The sequence below is a fragment of the Convolutriloba macropyga genome, chromosome 14 (assembly GCF_964194025.1).
Source record: "Convolutriloba macropyga chromosome 14, txConMacr16.3, whole genome shotgun sequence".
Taxonomy (NCBI): domain Eukaryota; kingdom Metazoa; phylum Xenacoelomorpha; order Acoela; family Convolutidae; genus Convolutriloba; species Convolutriloba macropyga.
The window spans coordinates 26,693,803-26,715,063 of NC_134481.1; the positions used below are offsets into that span (position 1 = coordinate 26,693,803).

Consider the following 21,261-nt stretch of genomic DNA (forward strand, 5'->3'; position numbering starts at 1 on the left):
ATGCTCACCATTTTCCACATTTTTTTACGCAATTTTGAGCGGTAAAGTCAAAACGTGTTTTTCAACGGAGACATTAAAGAAAACTTCTTGGACTCTTACAAACTTTCAAATACATGCCATTTTCAAACGGTTTATAACTGCATAACAAAAATTAGTTTTATAAGGAAAACAAGGATGCTCGGTAATGTGAGTACGCACATAAGGTTCCGACCCGGCTCATCCACATTCTTGACTTAATTGGCTACCAACTGATGAAGAGATAGAAAAATTTCAAAAACATACATATCGTTCAATAAACAAGCAATGGAATACAATAATGCCACTTTAGAAGGCCAATGAACATTGTTGATAGGAATGTGAGAAAGAAAAGCAATAAATATCAAAACAACAAACATTATTTACGATCAAAACTCGATGTCTGTAATAGAAAAATCATAACAAAATCAAACTCGCATAAGATAAAACCTAAACGAAAGTGTTAATCCTATACTTCATTAGAAAAAATATAGAGTTTGTCCTCAATGCGACTGGTTAACAAGTCGACAAAAAAGAGCAAACAGGTGCGAAAATCGAGAATACGTTTCTATTTTGAAAACAAATATTTTCACCGTTATTAATGTAAATCGATATCAACTGAAATCCCTAAAATGTTCATTTATATCTCAATAGGAAGCAATTGAGACATGTCATTATCTAATGCTCAACTGCGCAGAATTTCCTAGCCAATGGGACCTACGATTACTGTTATAAATTAAAAAAAAACTAAAACCTCTAAAATGTACAAAAATTAAAAAATTTCAAACATTTTATGAAACCTCATAGTAACAGTGGTAACAAAGCCAAGAAACAATTGTCTGAAGCTAAAAGTTTTATAGAGATTAAAAAATGGCTCACTGGTATCAGGCTTTGACCTATGTTTACAGAGACTGGGCCAAAAATTGACCGAAAACTATTTAAAAAAAGGACGAAGCTCAAAAATATAAATATGTTTTTGAAAACAAATATTTTCAAAAGTCATAACTGTTTTAGGATTTCAACAATTAGCGATTGATTAAGTTGCAATTCCTCAGGAAGCTGATTGGGCCGGTTACCAAGGAGACTAAGTCAAGACCCCACAAAAACTATAAAGAAAAAAAAAAGAAGAGTTCGAGATCACACTGTTCAAGGCACTATAATTATAAGATGTTACCTGAAAGAGCTGTAAATTGTCACTTTCTCCTCATCTTAACATCAAATAGTCTTCCTCGTGAAATGACTATGTAGAAATGACAAAAACAGGAAACGCAAAAATTGAAGACTACAGAAAACTCGAAATCATTTTATAAAATTAAAAGTCGGAGCATTAAGTCACAACGTATGACCAAGTGCAAAAAAACTTTGAACCAACAGAAGTAAGTTAGACTTCGAAATAGTGAAATTGAGTTACATAGTTACGAGAATGAAAGCAAAAAGAAAACAGTTGGAAGAAAACCTTTTTTTTATTCAATTTGAAAGTCAATAAAACAAACAGCTATAAGCTGAAGTCTTTAACTAGGCTGGGATATACGTTCTGGGGAAGCAATCCATTGTTATCAGGTATACAGCGTACAAAAACGAAAAAGACAAACACAGGCAACAAAAAAACCATAAGACTTTACGAGATATTTATGTCTCAGCCCAAAAAGCATAAACTATGTAACAAAAACAAATAACATATCCCGATAAGCCCATTTGATCAAAAATATGTTGTGCAATGTTTCATAAAAAACTAGTCAATTGCATGAAACATGAAGTAATTTCTTCTGTACTAGTAAAAAAGTACAGAATGTAAAAATTATTTAAAACAAGGGGATTTCTTGACGAGAAACAGTTTTGTTAAAAACATTTCTGACGAGAATTTAAACAAAGAGATGGAACAGTTAAAATCAATTGAAGCTGCACATTGGCCTTGAATGATAAATCGTGTTTTTTGATCAATAATCTAGATGAAGTGAAGCTAGTCTGATTATAACTTGATAAAGTCAAGTTTTAAAACGGATTCTGAAACCCAAATTTATATTTACTTCAAACTGATGAACTTGATAGAACTCATATATTGATAATTGATCTTCACTATACAAGACGTTAATTTAGACTACACAAAAACGCTTCAATTCTTGAGTTTAGGAAAAAGAAAGCAAAACGGATACAGTTGCAAATTTTTTTTTTATATTCAATTTGAAAGTCATTAAAACAAACAGCTAAAAACTGAGATTAATAACCATGCTGAGTTATAGGCCCTGGGGAAACAATTACGAATTATGCTTTTCGGGTATATGGCGCGCAACAACAGAAAGAAAGACAAACATGCGTAAAAACAAAAATTCCTTTAACCTTTGCGAGGTAACTGTCTCAGCCCAAAAAGCATAAACTATATAAAAAAACAAATAACAAAATCAAGATACGCCTTTTACTAAAGCCGTGTATTTTCACTACTTTCCTTCAATTCGACTTGTCAATAATGTGATAATGCGACAAGGAAACAAAATGAAGTCATAAAATGTGCAATTATGCTCAAAAATTAAAAACAAAATGAAAACGCGTAGTATCAAAACAAAGTTGAACGTAAAATTGCTCCGGAAATTGATTTATAACGCACTGTAAAGTTTTTTCTGCATGTTTTTACTGAGGTTGCGCCCGAAGTTGAGAGAAAGAAGACAAAGTAGTGGCAACGTACAAAAATTAACCGATCTTTTCTCAAAACAAATATATTCAAAGTCATAACAGACATTAGATAACATCTCAATGAATAGTCTAGGTTCATTTATATCTTCTACGAGATAACTGGAGCTTTGATTGGGGACAATAAGTCATTGGGCTACGAAAAAGAAAACAAAAGAAAGCAAAGCTCAAGAAGTCCATAATAATTTTACGAAAACAATGCCTCAGGCCATAAAAACCATGAGGTTAACTCTGAAGCCGTAAAATAATCTCGTTGAGACCTGTTTATTGTATCTAGAATTTGTCAATAATTGAGTCCTGATTTGAAATTCTTTTCGGTTAGTTTACATAAATAACATTTACGTAGCGGAAATATTTTTGAAAAGGTCGCGTCCCATTAAAAACTGAAAAGTTATTTATCGTAAGGATCTATGGTGAGATAAAGATCAGCCCAGATTTTGCTGCACGTCCATCAAAGTACTCCTTTGCTCAAATAGTTGGGATATAGATTAACTTTTTAACAAATCTTTTCGGTTTGTTTAGAATAAAAATGCACTTTGTATAATCATCGAGTTTATATTTGTAAAAAACTGGCAAAATTATAACTCCAGAAGACTCTCAAAGCCAGCAGTAGTGTAACTAGCTCGTTTGTCAGCTTAAAAAGACTGCGCACGCAGTCTTAGTTTATCTACTTCCAGCACATTTAAAGTAAGTGAGCTAAAAAAGCAGTTTTGGTCTAAAATTTGGTCCCGAAAAAGTCTGATTTTTGAAAAAATTTAATATAAATTCTAGCCAAAAAAAACTCAGATCGAACAATTCAGCAACCCTCCTTTATTATTAGAGATAAAATCAATAACTTTACAGTTAACAATTGGAACAAATTTTGGAGCAAAATTGACGAAATTTAGGTCAAAGATACCGATAATGTGAATAAAAACAGCTGAATTACGTCTAATATTCACAAATTTTTAAATCTCAATAACTCCCTATAAAAAACAAAATTAAAGAAATCTTTTTATTACCATATTCCACACTGGACTGGCTTTTTAATGACACCACTCACAGCTTTATACGATGATTATATCGATCGGCCAAAATTGTCTGAACAAAAAAAAACCATTTGAGTATATAGTTCCTCCCTCACTAAAGTGGGTTGGAACAAAAAGCAATCTACAACTGTGATTTAGTTTTGAGCAATTTAAAATTCCCATTTATTTTTTTGTAAATGTCAAACAGCTAAGAATTACAACACAAAACATCCTATTTTGAGAATTTTTTTTAGCATACTGACAAATTCAAAAGCAACACTGGACAACATAAAATTAACAAATCGCTATTGTAGAATTATTCAAAATGTCCAAAATACTGATTTTACAGCTCCATCGAGTTTTTTTTTACTTCAATTCTTCTAATATAACCACTAGCTGTAACCACTAGCTTTTTGACATTTCATTTCTTAAAAACTCGAAATTCGTAACTCAACTGAGCTCAGAATCAATCCCATCCGTCATTTTCAACAGAATAATAAATAAAAGGTGCTTCTATTATGTTTCAATTGGCAATATAAGTTTTCTTATTGTTACAATATTTATGGCTCTCTTTGAACTGTTAAATTTGACTGTATGTATATAATGTTTGAACTGTAATGATTATAATGTCATAATTATTATAATGTTCGAAATAATGATTATTATTTGCGATGATTAAAAAAACTGAGTTCATGTTTTTGACGATATATACAAGCATTTTGTTTAAGAAAAAAGGAGATTTAGAAAGTTTCACAAGTCTTCTAAGACACAAATTTATCTTGGAAGAAAATAAAATTCAAAGAATGTCTCCCATGATTTCTTGTGCAATTGCGGCTCAGGTAATTAACAGTTGATGAAGAATTAGTGCTGTATCTATAGCTGAGAGTGATATTGTGACGTACTTCATTGACGTGCCAGAGGGTGAGATGGCAATAGTAGCTCTGTCCAGAGTGACATGCCTCTGACCCCATGATGAAACCCAGAGTGAGGAATGCTGTTGAGAGCCACAGAAATGCCACCACTCCTTCAACACAATACACTACCGTTTTTAACAACACTTGTTGCATTAATTGTTTGTTCAACATGTCATAAATGACATCAGCACTTAAGTGACAGAAATCAGGATCTGCATAATTCTTTTGAAATCTCTGATAAGAGCATGAATTAGATTATGAATCAGTTTCTTTAGAAGACAATGTATCAGTCTGCGAATCAGGTCAGTCCAAGAACAGTCCAGAATCAGACTGTTGACCCGGTTCTGTAAAAAGACATTTTCAGACTCAATTGTGAACGAATCAGCTTATGAGTAGTACTGGTAGCTTTTCTGAGAAACATAAACTCATACAATATTATTTGTCTTTCTTAAATGTTAGTCCATCACATAATATAGCTCCTCGAAGGATCGTTTTGAGTTATTATCAGTCAAAGCCACAGAAAAAACAACACACTTTTTTTTTCATATCATACTTACCTTGCCATTGACGTAATCAAGATCGACATTTCAGAACATTGTATTGAAGGCATTATATTCAAAAGAAGGGAGGTTTTAAGTCAATCTCATTATATTTCTGTAGCTCAGTTTTTTTGTTTCATTTTATCAATTCTAATGGTCGGCGCAGAAGCACTGAAATAAAAAAACCTACAGTTAATTGAGAAAAAAAATATAAACCAGAGAAAAACTTCCAATAAGCAGAAATCGATACGCTTTTTAGAAAAATTAAAGAGAAAGTCTTTGAAAAATTGAAGATTTATCGACAAATGAATAAGACAAAATAATGTTTGTTCGAAACTCGATTAACTGAATAACACATTCGTGAAAAACGATATATTATGCTTCTGGAGTGTAAGAATACTCAAAATAAAGACCCAAAAGTTCCGTATTCTTCAGAAAAGAACAGAATGAGTACCAGAGAAATACAAAAATGACATAGTGATCACTCTGCACTAAAAACACGACCAGAAAAATCCCGAAATATGTAGATCATTATACATTCTCGAGACAGAGGCTAAATTTTTATGTAAAATCCCTACTGAAGGAGAGGATCAATTACTTGACTGTAATAGGGCTGGACCGTCTTCTGTTGAGCTTCAGAAGAGATGAATAATTTAACTGCAATGGGACTGAACGTCTTCAGCTTAGTCTCTAGAAAGATCGATGAATGCAACAACTGGACAGTCTTAAATTTGGCTTTAGAAATAGTCCAAGAACCCTTAAAGCAGTGTCATTGTCACGCAAAAGAATCACAGACTGCAAGAGGAGAAAAGAACGTTTTTTGTCTAGATGAAAAACTTTTTAAAAAAACTGTCTAGTTTGTTTAATTTGGAACTTTGAACAGACAGTATCCACCTCTGTCATCCGATCAATGGCTTGCTGTTTATCATACAACTTTCACTCACTAATTGTTATCTCTTAGCAACTGATTTTTAAAAATCCCCAAATTTCGAATCGACTCTCAAGCTGTTGTTTTTCTTAAAAACATGCTTTCTTGTGTAAAATTTTATTTTGCCGAATAATTTTTCCTGCTCCAATTTGTTGTTCGTTATCAACAAAAAGTGATAGTTCCAGTGGTTCGCTATTGCAATTTTTTTAACCAGTGATTTTTTTTTAGATTATCTTTACTTTTGTTGCCAAGAAGAAAATTTTCGTGCTTAGTAATGCTTTTCTCAAAAACAATATTGATTTGTCAACTCTTAGTTTGTAATTTCATTATCTGTCTATTTGAGTGACTATTTGAACCCTCATTTGTGGTCTGATTTTCCGATAAATCAAATCCTATTAGCTTATTCTCCTCTTGCATTGTTTCGGAGTGGTCACTTTTGTTACTATCTGGAGATGTGTTAGTTTGCTCTTGGGGCTCTGTTTTTCGATTGCAGATTAATGACCAGATTTTTAATAATCTGTGAAAATTCTTATCGGAACAAATCAATTTGAGAACTTGAATCGTTTTTGACGTGCTCATTTTTTTGGTGAAAATCAATTTCCTTTTGCGTTGTCATAACTTTGCTTCAGCAATTTTCCCAGACCCAAAGAAAACCAATTGCTTTTTCTAGGGCCCTAAAGTTTTCTTCCGTCAAATCAGTACAACCGACGTGAAACCAGTCATCACACTTGAAGCAATGCATACGTTTTTTTTACATTTCGCATGATTTTTGCCGCATGGAAAAGTTTCTTATGTTCCGCTCTTCTTATGGGGAATATTTCCTTTCATAACGACCCTAAAACAATTATCAATAGTGACTTGTTTTAGATGTAAAGTTTTGCTTTTATACTGAAACTTTACATTTTGATAATAATTTGAGCGCTACAAATCCAAGCTGACATTTTGGCTTTTTTGTAACTTTCAAGAAAATAATTTCTTCTGATTAATGATGAACAATTCGATTACACTGAACATGTATATTTGCGCTGCTAAGGTGTCTTTTTGTTCTACTTGTAACAGAATGGCCATTATTAACAGTGATGGACTTTGACGCTTCTTAACTTCATTTAGGGTCTAGTCGGGAAGTCCTCTACGCAATTGAGGGTTTTTCCTATTTGCCATCTCTTAAGCCCCCCCCCCATAGAGCCAATCAATCAATCGAACCCATGTAGCTAGTCAATTGAGGTGGAGGAAGGGACGGTTGGGGGTGGATGAGACGGCGGAGGATTGTTATAGAATTTAGAAGTCAAAAAGCACAAAGGTTACATTTGAGCGGTCTTTTGAATGACACAAACCCAATTAAAACATAATACCCATTTATAATCCATCTCTAACTAGGGATTTACTATCCCCAAAGATGCCAAGGTACTCTCGTTTCGTTCACGCGTTATTACCCCAGGGATCATCACTTTTATCACGCTCAGGGTAGATTACAACGGCCAGATTGCTAATGCGATTCCTAAAATTAGGGCATACTTCCTATTTAACTGTATAACTAACGTCTGTAGTTATTACCTTATTACCTCTGCTTAAGCTAACATTCTATAGGGAACTAACTTGTGGAATTAAACATTGATTAACTTGTTAGCGTGTAAAAAAAGTGCAGTCAAAAAGCCAACTTATTAACTAGATAGGAAAATTCAAATTTGAACAATATATTGGAAGTATAACAAAATAACTATTGTTTTTTTTGCTGTATCTGTTGGCGGGGAGAAAAAGGAAGCTTAAACTTCGTCTCCGAGTGAATTTAATTTTCATTCTGAACTGTCTGCGGCGGTGCTTTAGCTGAATTGGAATAATGAAAATGATTTTTATTCTTTTCATTACTGGGTCGAAAGGTCTAAACAACTTTCACTTGTTCTGAAAAAGATGTCGATGTTATTTTACACAGAGATATTATTATTCGCAGTATTAAACTATTCGAAGACAAAGTTCTTTCAAAATATAAATTGTACCGCCAATTTGTCAAATTAGTTTGCGGATAGATAGTTTAATACAGCAACGGAAGTTCACTTTTTCAACTATTTATATAACAACGTTGCAATAATCTTTCAGATCAATTTGAGAAAGACAGAATTTTTGAGAGCAAATTTTTATATCTGTTTCTTTCATTATTCACAACGATAACCAGTTGTTGTGGACAAATACAAACATGAGATTTAATTTGATGAAGTTGAACAACTTGTATTTGGTTCAGTTTTGGATTACAGTGGAAAACAATACAACCAATAAATATAAGATTCATGACAGCTTTACCAACAAAATCTGATACAGATAAGGCTAAAACAGCTCACACAAAAAAAACACTAACCAAACAATTTTTCAATTTCTTAACTGTTCCGGATTGTTTCAGTTTTTGGAATTCACATTTAAAGAAGTAAGCAGGACTCTATAGCTGGTGTCTGGGGACATCTGCTACAAAAAAATCAAAAAGGAAAAAAATCACAAAAATAAGATTGGCAAATTTACAAAAGGTGCCAGAAAATGGGTTGTAAACGTTAAATGGTGCTTGATGAAATTTTTGTAGTAATCACCACCAAAACCAAATGACGCCCCACCAGCGTTTTTGTGTGTTCTGCAAATTGATATAATTTCTTAATATATAAAATTGCCTATTCATTGAAGGATGCGTTTATTAATTCCTAGAATCTGCTTTGAGAAAGTTTATAGACAAAAACATGTAACCTCTGTCGCAAAATGGGCGATTGATTGTGTTTAAAATGGTTTACAAATCCATTTTTTTTTAAATTTTTTTTCAAATTCGATATCTTACTATGCGACAAAAGAGCAACTCCTCTAGTCAATTCAAATGATAACAACAGCGTTAAGATTCAAATTTTTGTGATTTGCATCTGCATTCTATGAAATCTGAAAGAACATAGAATGCAAAACACTCTCAAAAAAGTTTTTTAAACCGTATTATTATTTGTGAGAGATTTCATGAATTTTAAACTCAAATTTGCTATATGGAACAACTTTAGCTATTAAAATTATGAACAAACAAGCTATATAACTTTTTTCAATTATTTTTAGTTTGACGCAGTGAGACTGAAAAATTCTTCCAAACCAGTGGAGAACAAGAAAATCCTTGATACATTTGATTGCATTTGATAAATATATCTATTCATAACTGCGGAAGTTTATGTGTAGTTCCTCCAAACAAAAACTTGGTTTAAAAATGCCATTTTTTTTTGACAGAATTGATGTGAGTAGTACAAACCTGTATTTAGGTGCTACACAAGTTTCTTATGTGTACTGATGCTTTTCGAAAAGCTAGAAAAATTCTGGAATATGATCTAAATTGGAGCTATATTTAATTAATCAATGCTTTCATAATCGTTCACACCCCTAAATTCTTAAAACACTCAGTTCTCGATTGATCATGATACTGAATTGATACCGATTGATACCGAATTGATACCGATGGATACTGAATTGATATTGATTGATACCGATTGATCATGATAATGGATAGTATAACTTCGAAAGAAGAAATAAACCAGATCAGTTGTACTACAAAACAACAGCTCATACTAGTCAGCCTCATTCAATTTCGGGTTCAGTTAACTTCCCCTTCAGCCTGTGTATTATTTCTTCACTGCTGTGATCTCTTCCCGTTCGGGGGTTCCTAGACGGGTATATGTAAATGGCAACACCAATTAGGCTCAATTTGTGACCTATCTTTTCCCGTTTCTTTTCCTTTCTTTTTATAACATCACAACCACGGTTTACTCATTCTACTCTACCCCCCCCCCCCCCCCCCCCCCTCCACCATCCTCCAGCTTCCTCGGCTAACTGCTTCCTATGTAGCCTCAATAAGCTATACATATCTTTTGGTCCAATTATTCAAACTAGAGGGCAATAAACTCTTTGAAATTGGGCTACAACCTTAGATGGTTATAGTCGCATTAGTTCTCTTTGAAATTCCATATCGTTGTTATAAATTGACTGTCTGAAGTTCAAAGATATAGCTGCCCTTTAATTAACGTAATGATAATAATAAAAACATTCTTAGTAGTTTAAAATTCGATCATTTTTACGTATACTACTCAAAACATCTGCAACCTATCAATGACATTGTAACAGAGGTTAGCAAAGTCATCAGGTCGACAAAGGTCAAGGTCAAAATATGATTGTAACTCTTCAAAATGCGAATTTCATATGGCTGCACTAATTAATTAAATTGAGGAGCCAGAGATTGATGCCAATTTTGCCAATTTTTGAGGAAGAGGAAAGTACCTCGCACGCATCGTTTGATGTCAATAAACCCACACAATAAGAACTTACAAACTTACAAGTTGGCATATTTTCACAATTTCTAATTTTAAACAGCATGAGGTGCTGCAAATTTCAAGTCTTCAAAACAGTTTTTGCTTCTTATTATTTCAAGGTTGTAACAAGTGTAGTTCCCAACTTTTAGTCTGAACTACATTACTTATGCTGAACTATGCGCACTTTGAAAATAAAAAAAAAACAGCCAGACTAACCAAAATTAGATATACATACACTCTAAAATCGCAACAAGCACTCTGAAATTGTTCATGCTCCTTAAATTGTTCCTGTCTATTGGGATGGCAACTATTGTTAAGAGTTAACTTCATTTACAATTTGGCTCTTTCCTTTTTGGCATATTAACGTTCATTTTTAGATCTAAGAATCACGCATGTGTTAGTATTGATTTTTGGGGTGATAATAGTTCGTGATTAGATTAACACTTTGTCTGCACAAAAGAGAGGTGGTAAAAAGTATCTAAAGCAGGCGCTTTTGGGGTTCATTATTTTCAAGGACGTAAATATCTTTCATGCTAATATTTTTAACGCTATCCTATATATCCTGATTTGTTGTCCGTGATTAAAATAAGGAACACAAAAAAGATTGAATTTTAAAATTGAAGTGAAATGGAAGCTAGTTTTTAATACTTAATAGTCAAATAAAACAGGCGGAATTTTCACGTCCTTATATGTAAACAAATAATGGGGTCGAACAGTTATAACGTTATAGTTATAGTTACACCGTGGGTTGAACAGTTATAGATACACCGTGTGTGTTGTAACAATTCTTGCCTTCATTTCATAAAAAAAAGCAACACTGAATTCCGAACCATATCAACGAGTAAACAACTGATATTAATCCGGTAGCGTAAATAATTGCCAAATTTCTTATTTTAAGATTCAACAGAAACATTAAGTAAATTCAATTTTTGTCTCAAACTTTAAAGAAAAACGTGTTAAATTTATTCGTCAACCCAAACAGTAAGTCTAATTCATTTTCCCAAATTCAAAGTCAAGCCATTTTGAGCAAGTAACCTAGTGAAGCTAGTGAACCAACCAGAGATTGCACCTGAAAATATGAACTGTATAATTTCGTTTACGTATACCCGAATAAAATAATTAGATCCTTGTAAGATCTTGTAAGATACAGTCAAAATTTTACAAGATTGTCTTGCAAGACTTTCTGTCAGAATCTTAAAAAATTAGCATTTTGTCTTGCACGATTCGTGCATGATTATCAGTCTTCTCGCAGAAGTTGTCCAAGTTATGAACAATGTTTGAGATGCGTGACATATGAGAGAAGAAACGTTATTTTTTCTTTCATTTGAAAACCAAAAATCCACACATTTTTTATTCCAAATGCATTAACACCCAATGATAATCGAAATGTTAAAATCTTATTATTTTCGTGTCTTCCTCCAGATTGAGCATCATGAAAAACAAATCTAAATTTAAAAGAATTAATTGAGTAAATGTTTTCTCAGAACATTACAATCAAAATATTAAAAACAAGACAGCAACTACTTAGCTCTTGTCTTTGGAAATTAAGTTTTCCTGGCATGAGACCAAACGTCAATAAAAATTTTGTGCTTAAGCAAAAAAAATTAGTTTGTTGTTTTTAAAGTAAATTCTTAAAAAAAGTGCTAAAAAATTACGCGCGGGAATGAAATTGCAAGAATCTTGCAAAATAGTCATTAATCTTAGACATCTATTAAGATAAAAATCTTTTGCAACAATCTTCTGTGATCTTAAGATACGCCTCCCGTCACGTTCCAGGTATTCAATTTAAGGATATCAGCAACTTTATCAGCATACCTCCCAAGTCCATGCTTTCTAATTTTGATCTAAAGCACCATGAAATCTTTCAAAAAACGGAATAAATTTCTCTACAAATCATGCAATTGTCCCTCAAAACTTGCCTTTAAATATCAAATATTTCGAAGACTACTGTAGCATACCACGCAACGGACATTCAAATGGAATTACAAAAACAACTACAAAATTGACAACTGGGCAGTCAAAGGTTCTTTTAGATGAGAACAACAACAACTAAACAAAATTGAGCTGTTCTACAAGTTAATGACCGAATACCGTTGCTTGTATTGGGTCATAAACTTCGTGGCAGCTGTCTATTTGAGAACTTATAATTAACTTTCTACTAGCTGAAACGACTAGATTATTACCAAACATGGCAGTATAGTTCGTACTATAATTATTTTTCCGATGTTAAAAAATGAGTAAAAAAATTGATCAAGCTTGGTTTTTATAAATCAATGTTGAGCCTGCCATTCCTTCACAGTGTTAATTCATCGAAGGGATCTTTGTTTAGTTTTAGAGTAAAAGATATGCGTGGATGATGAGATATTGGATTGGAAACAAGTACTTAGTTACACTCATCACTAGCTAATATAGCGCATAACTGTATGTGTTACTGATATGAGGCTTTAAAACTTTGGACTCCAATTTTTGCATCTCATCACTCCCGTACACAAAAAACTCAGAAACATAAAAAAATCAATTGGCTTTTTGACCTGTTATTTTTTATGTTTTTAAGCCATAATCAGTTTTCTAATTTTCATTGTTTCACATTTTTTAAAGTTTATGAAGTTGTATACTACGATTCATCCCTAGAGATTAATATTCATTTTTTCCACTATCTTAAAAGAATTTCTACCTATGGCAAAACTCGATATGTTCCGTAACTTTAAATTCTTTTTTTTTCCAATTTCCTTATCTTTTGGTCAGTTAAAGTTTGATAAAATTTCCCATAACATGTACCTTTGAGGCTTGTTTTGTCGTTTTCAGAACCGTGCATTTCACTTTGTCTTTCAATGGTTTTCGAAAATATCCAAAATATTAAATTTTGCCTGTAATAAAAAAACGAGGACAAACTACTATTCTAAGACAAATAATGACAGACGCCAGAGAAGAGAAAATGTATTTTTTTTCAACTTTAGAATTAACAATCAACAGTTGGACTAATAAATTGGTAGGACATTAATTAAACAAAAATGCTAGATTGTGTTCTCAAACACAACAGTCTCGAGATATCAGATTTCATTGAGTATAACAAAAAAATTAATAATATTAAATCATGGACTAACCATTTGTCTTCTCAAATCAATTGTTAATTGCTTTCATTCTTGCAGAGCATTCTTTCTTCCGTCGAACTATTTCAGCTTCATTTCAGATCAATTTTTAACAAAAAGAAATTAATTAATTACAATACTTTTACCCATCTAGACAGCGGTATGTCTTCACATTTGTTCATACTCATAATTTCTGGTGTTATTGTAGTGCATAGTTTGACGAATATCTGAAAAAAGAACAAAATTAGAGAAGCAAGGCAAAAATCATATAGCCCTTTCAAAAATTGAGATGTATTATTTTGCGTTGAACATGCCATGTCAAATTGAAAATGAAACAATTTTGTTTTTTCTATTTTGCAGACACTAAATTATTCAACCGAGGCAAAGTGCTTTTTTCCTGTTCACAGAAACGCTCAAAGAGAACTTCAAGTGCGCAATCTGTCAAAGAAATATGGTAAAATTCATACAACTCGCTTATTAATGCATTAAAAGACGAGTTTTAACCATTCATGTGAAAATATCTCAGAATTATAAAATTTTGTTTTAATCACGCCTCCACAGACGCGACCTTTACGGACGGAAAATAAAGCAACTCAAATGGAACTGATTTTGAAATAAAAACACTGAAATGAACTTATTCTGAGGAAAATATTGTAGTTGAAATTAATATATTGTGGTAGCAGGAACGGATTCGAATAAGGTATATCGCAGCATTGAATATATTGAATTGATGTTATGTTGTTTTTTCTCAGACGGTGGACAATCTAGTTATACTAAATCCCCTTCATTTGATTTGCACCATATGTTATTTATAGTAACACAATCACAAAAATCCCCCCAAATTGGACTAGAGTGAATACGGGACGGATCTCAATATTTCTCAATTTAGCCTCTTTTGAACAATATAATATATTCCATTGATGAAATTTCAGGTCAAATTAGATTTGTTTTTAGCGATCAATTTTCTTGTTACTGCCATTCTGGCTTAACTGAAGCTTAAATCACAGTTTATAGTAGAAACTCAAATGAACGTTTCAAAAACCGTCATTTTAAGAAAGAGCATAGTCTATAGCCTGTCCCATAAAGTTGAAATAAGCGAACGTTCGAAAAACACCAAAAACATGCAATTGAGCATCAATCTGCTCATTTGAATGTCAACGTTTTCAACATCAACTTTACATTTATCAATTTTTTCTACATGTTTTAAATTTGAACTTTGACCTTTGAACTCTAACCTGTGGCTTTTGAAACGTTCGCTTATTTCAACTTTATGGTACGCGCTATACATGTAGATGAAATAACTGAACGTTCGAAAAACGTCAAATCATGCAAGTGAGCAACTAAGTGGTCATTTGCATGTCAGCGTTCTTTCCTGCACCTTCATTTCAGGTTTTTAGTGCATGTTTTGAGGTTAGAACTTCGATCCTAATTTTATGGTACTAAATATACAAAATTGAATTGCAGTGTTAATTCCGCGTTGCTTTATTTATCCAGTAAACATAAACATGGAATCTTTTGACCATTTAACTTATTTGAGTCCTTTTAAAATGTTTGCTTACTTCTTAACTAGCGAAATGCTCTGAAAAATATGAAAGATCAAATTTTGTTCAAATCACGTTTTCCAAAAAAAGGAGATGACCTTTTAAATGCCAAATGACTGAAATGCGTTTTTAGATGCTTTGCTGTCAAAATTTGATCTAAAATTGACGGAGCTTCACCTAAGCTCTAGCCTTCAAAATCAGTTGAATTTGAATATAGATATAATCTATTTAGGGCGTCGTTTCCCAAGAGACAAAAGCTTTCCACTTTTTAAAACATGAATTAATTGAAAAAGACAGCACAGTACCATCTTAAAGGAGTGTTAGTTAGGATTGGAAACGAGTAAAATCAAATAATGTAAGCATATGGCTAAACATTCATTTGCTCTTTGATAAAAGTCAGTTGTATATCATATTATAATTTGTAAGTGTAAAAAAAACTTATGAGGAAATGTTATTTTATTATTTTTTGTTCATGCCAGGTGCGAAGTGTTCAAACTAAAAAAATGACAGTATCATGCAAAGAAGTTTGAAATCTTTTCGAAGAATTTTAGAGGGCTTAATGAAGATAAATAAATGAGGCATGTATATCTAAATTTTTTCTTGAACTTCGATTTTGCAAATGACGCCACAGACCAGACCAAGATTTCTCTCCTATCGCATCTCTCATGTATCAAAATGGCGGTTTAACAATTGCCCAAACAAGTTAGCAACGTCTGGATTGAGAAATTATTTTTACCTATTAATGGAATAAACGAAATGAAAACGCTTTGCTGTCAAACTTTGATTCATTTCGTTTATTCGATGTATAAGTAAAATTGATTTCTTGATCACATTTCGCTAACTTGTTGGCAATTGTTGAACCGACATTTCGCTACATAAGAGATGCGACAGGAGAAAAATTTTGGTCTGGTCTGAGGTGTTTGCAAAAAGTTCAAGTAAAATTTAGACATATACGCGCCATTTATTTATCTATTAAGCCTTTTAAAATTCTTCGTAAGGCTTTCAAACTTCTTTGCATAATGCTGTCATTTTATTATTTATAAAACAAAAAATAAAATGGGACGAACAAAAAATGTAGCTTTCTAATTGTCCCAGTGTTATTGGGATAGTATTAGAATAAATAATTTGTGGGATACAGTAAAGTTGTGATCATAAGATGGAGCTTGAAATGATAGCTCAGTATAAGAGAGCATAGTAAGACTCTCGCAATGTGGAACAGTTGGCTCAGTGGAGAGCACAGGAAGGCAATTAATTAGGAGATTGTGGGGTCGCAACCCACAAAGTCCCATACTTAACTCTCACTATAATGGTGTTGATATAGAATCAACATAACCAGCAAAGAATTGCTCTAATATACAGTTTATTAATTTGCTCGCCATCAATTCGGAGAGTTGAAAAAACTCCGGAGATGTCAGCAGAAATCTCAACCATCTCATTTAGTATTAACTCTGGAGAATCACCGGCAATTAACATCGTAGACTAGCAGCACGCTTCACATATTGAAATAATTGTGCAAGATGATGATGGAAAGAGATGCGATAAAACAGTTAGAATGTACTTCCGCGACAGCTTGAAAATTAAAAAAAAGCTAAGAACTTACCAAAAATGAGAGTTCTATGAGCCAAAAAGTTAATTTGTTTGATTTATAAAATTTGCTTTGAAACGTTTTACGTGCTAAATTGCGAATCAGTTTCTTGGAAGCCAGACAAGTCGATCTGTTGGTGACAATTATTCTCTAAGTAAATACTTTGATGCATTCAGAACTCTTAATTGACTTATCTTCAAAGCACTCTAAGTGTTTGGGAAAACCAAGCTTTCGAAGCATAAAGCAGCTCAATTTCACTCACTTTAGCTTATAAATTAAATTCTGCTTTCAAACACCATTTTGGAAAGAAAGTTATGACAGCAAAATATATTGAACCTATTATTTCATGTTATAAAGACGATTTTTTTGGTTAAATAAATTTGGAATTGAACAAATATTAGTTTGGCTGGTTATTCCTACAATGCACAGACACTTAGCTGAGTTGGACTGGTAAATTATCAATCACCTTCCGAGATTGATAACCCAGTTGTTGTTCCTCATTGGGCTTCAATTTTCGCAGCTCTTTCCAACTATAGCCATGTTTTATAAGTCACATTTGTCGGTATGTGGGCTTGAATAAGCTCTCTTACACAATCGCATGATTTAAGAAACACAAGATATAAATCCCAGCATCTTTTTTCAAAGTTTTTCTTGCTTGAATTTATGTCATGAAAATGTGCAAATTATCTCTTGCCGTATTTCTTCACAGAAAATGTGAGCAAAAATATGTAACAACAAATCAGAGTGTCTCGATGACAAACGACAAAAGTAAGAAATCAAAAAATTTCAGATAAAAGATACGCGTTCTAAAAGAATTCGACCTAGAAGTCCAATATTGACAAGTACTATAAGTAGACTCTTTTCTTTCTCAAACTAGTCATTACCCACGAGAAATCAATTATTTTGCACCAGAACTTATTCACGCCGCGTGCTGAAATGTAAGCAACTTTTCCCTAGAGGAACAAAAGGCAGTAACCCTAAAAAAACTGGTTTTACGAGACCCAAAATTGTGAGGTATTTGCAATTTGATGCAGAAATAACCCTAATTAGATGCACGTGTTAGTGAAGCCACGTGAAATACTTGATGAAAGCTGAACCAAGTTTATTAGCCGAGTGATGTAGTTTTTCTTAAAAGATGCGATACGCTGAATTTATAGTAAAAAAAACTGTAGGTGTTATTTTAATTGAAGTCTACATTTTGCAACATCAAAAGGGGGCAAAAGTAATTCACATGGGATAAAGTCAGGGTAATTTGACCACGAAAAGAATTCAAAATTGTGGAAAAATTCTTGAGAAAGACTTATTAGGGTAGTTAACGAGCTTTACTTTGAAATTTGTAACCAACAATCGAAGTGTTTGCAAAAAATCTCTAATTAGAGACAAAAATTGAGAAACAACCTATTAATGGTAAAAAGCCTTTGCAAAAGAATTGTTTCAGCGTTTTCTGAACAAATAGAACGTATTTACAAGCCGACATGACTGAAAATTTAGATTCAATGAGATAAAGAGCGATGCTTTTGATAAGAGGTTGAGAGGGGACAATCAATTGTAAATTGTGATTAAGATAAGCTGGAAACAGCTTGACAGGAAGCTTCAGTTATTTTAGCCGAAAATTGCTAAGGAAGTGGACATGAAACCTATGATTAATAAAGAACTAGAGAATGCTTTCAGAAAGACTACCAACGTCGGGAGCAGTTGGTTTAATTGTTAGCACAACAGACTTGCAAGTAAGAGATGCATTTTTTACGTCAAATTCTTAAATAGTAGAGAACAGTGCTGGCAGCATCACATACACTGGTACGCTGGCAGCATCACATACACGGGTATGTCGCCAGTAAAGCTACCAGTGTATGTGATACTGCCAGCATGCTTGGTCCTATTTAAAAGTTCAAATTACGTTTCAAAAACTAATGTTTGTAGATTGAAGTTTTTAGAGCTTGAAATAAATTGAAAATTGTCTGAGCTCATTTTACTTTGCAAAATTATATTCTATGAGCTTCACCAGAAAGCATTTAGCCTGAATCAGCCTTCAGAAAGTCCTAGAGCTACTGATATCAGCTTTTCTTCTGAGTTTGTAGGCATGTCAAGGTTGAGTTGATTCAGGTCCTTAATGATGAGTTGCTTCTGTACACAATGATTGCCGAAAACCAAGAATTCTGTTCTATCGGGGTTCTGTTTTGCCAGCAGTGTATATGATGTTGCTAGCACTGCAATATAAACCTTGAGATATCTTTTACCTTTGCATTTAAGACTATCAATCCTGAACACACTAGTACTAAGTCATATATAGTATTCAGCTATTATACTTTCAACAATAAGTAGTAATTTAACCATAACATTAGAAAAGCAACTAAGCTGAGCGGTGAAGGCTAGCTTTCATTGTGCTAAATATAATTCCTCAGCGCAATTAAAAAGGCAAGACCATATCCTCCCAACTATGTTCCTATTATACTATCGGCTACCAACTTATGTCAGACTCTTAATAAGCAACGAAAAAAGAGCATTCTTGACCGGAATTGGATTAGAAATACAAACCGCTAGTTACTACATAAAAAAGAACAAATACGTTTTACTTAACAGAAAAATCATCTTCAGTGTCACTGGATAATAGTATTTTAAGGAAAGGAAATTCAATTTAAATTTTTTTTGAAACTGTTTTTAGATCTAAAGCACTCGACAGCAAAAATTAAATAGAAGAAAATTTTCATGGAACAATTCAAGACCCTGGACAATTAAATTATGGCTCAATGAGTTGGAGAGCGTTTAAATTCAGTAATTATGTTCATAATTGTTATTAAAAAAGTAATTGTAATCTATTGATTAATGACAACTCAAGACAGTATACGCTGCCTAACATGTGTATATTTATAAAGCAACTGGGAAAATACAGTGTTCTTTTTTCTTTTTTTCCAGCTCTCAGTTACAACCATTACTGCTGTATTTCAATCAAATCGATAACTGCTCGGTTTTGCAGTAATGTCCATTAATTTGTTTATTTATAAATAATTACAATTAAAAACAACTAATTTGGGTAATCAGAACCAGGGCTACCCAGACATGAAGAACAGACACGAAAATTAGAAAGTAATCCAATTATGTTTTTAAAAACACAAGGTTTTGATTAATTTTCGATAAACGTTTTAAGAACAGAGTTGATCCCTGTGAGAATGTATATATCCCAAAGTCACAAAGTAAAAAACAAACTCTGATCTGTGGTGCCATCTCAAACGTTTCATTGTTCATTTTTTAAAATTTTTTCAGTATTTATTTCTTGTAAGTGAAAATTAAATTATATATTGATGAAATTACAGGCGCCAAATTTTTTTTAAATGTGCCAATATCCACGTTTTCTACAGCAATTAACCCCAGTTGGAAAATCTTTGTTTTCATACAGGGATCGTATATGATTTTACGCTGTCCATACTTGATTTCTTCGTACGATTCAGGTATGCAAACATAGAGATCATGTATGATCCTTATATGATTAGCAACAAACCATATATGATTTTAGTATGATTACCAAGTGTCCTGCATCTTTTTTTCCTTCAATTAAATTCTTCATTTTTATCGTTATGGCATCACTTTGTGATTCCCCGGCATTACTTTAAGCTCCACCAAGAGACCATGAAATGCAATACCTAATGCAATGCAAAAGTTATGCTTTGGCACACCCAAAAAATCAAATATGGGCTGCACATACGACATAATAAATTTAAATGCAATCTGATTACTTTCTACGGGAATTTTTATCGTCTGTCCATGTTTCGTGTATCATATTTGGCTTTGTATGATTTTCAAGAAAATTTTTCAATTTCTAACGACAATGAAAGCTATACAGTTTTTCAGCTGTCAAGTTTCTAGAATGATTCTTGTATGATTTCCCAGAAATCATAATTGAGATCATAATGTGACCTCTAAGAAATCATACTAATCATACATGACCTCTATGAAATCAAAGAAAAGTTATGATCGGTGACCCGGTCGGTGACAAAGGGCGGTCGGTGACCCGGGTAAAAAAACTCCGAAACATAGCTTACGGTAAATTTATATGGAAAGATCTTTGAATTGATTGATAGCTCGATTGGGCAGTTTATTACAAAAATATATTGCATATTAAAGCCTCTTAACTATAGATTTCTTCTTTGGAAAATGTTGTTAACTGAAAGACAGCATTGAGCCACTTCTCAAATTGTCTTTCCACCTGTGTAACGAGATGTCTGTTCATTGTCGTTGCGCGTTCAAACTGAAACAAATTTTGGAACGGAGTGATATTGTAACACTACAGAATAACATCTAAATGGTAATAGTCTCTAGTGGATTTCAGTTGCCTTAAATATTTTGCAAATGTAACAGATCTGCTAAGGTGTTGCATAAATCGTATTCATTAACATAGCGAGCCAAGTAATAATAATAAATGTGTTTCTGCGTGATCGCAGCGAAGCAGCATTAGGCTTTCAGTCTGCAGTTTATAAACAGTAGCCTGTTCTCAGCTGTCCTGTTTCAATTATTCACCACATCTCAGACTGTTCATTTGGTGAGCATGAATGGTGACTATGTCCACTTTTTTTTGCGTCTGAGACTTTCACTTGGTACCATCATTGTAGCGAACATTGGTCAGGCTATGGTCAAGTAAGAGCTCATCCTTACA

General features: G+C 32.9%; 1 protein-coding gene across 2 annotated transcripts in view; it reads right to left on the minus strand.

Annotated features, from left to right (window-relative positions):
• LOC142353727 (trissin receptor-like) overlaps positions 1-21,261 on the minus strand; it is a 111,906-nt gene that overhangs the window by 68,185 nt on the left and 22,460 nt on the right. For both annotated transcript variants that reach the window (XM_075406067.1, XM_075406068.1), the window contains exon 3: positions 4,610-4,731. In XM_075406067.1, coding sequence (XP_075262182.1) covers positions 4,610-4,731 — 122 coding nt within the window. The remainder of the gene's footprint in view (positions 1-4,609; positions 4,732-21,261) is intronic.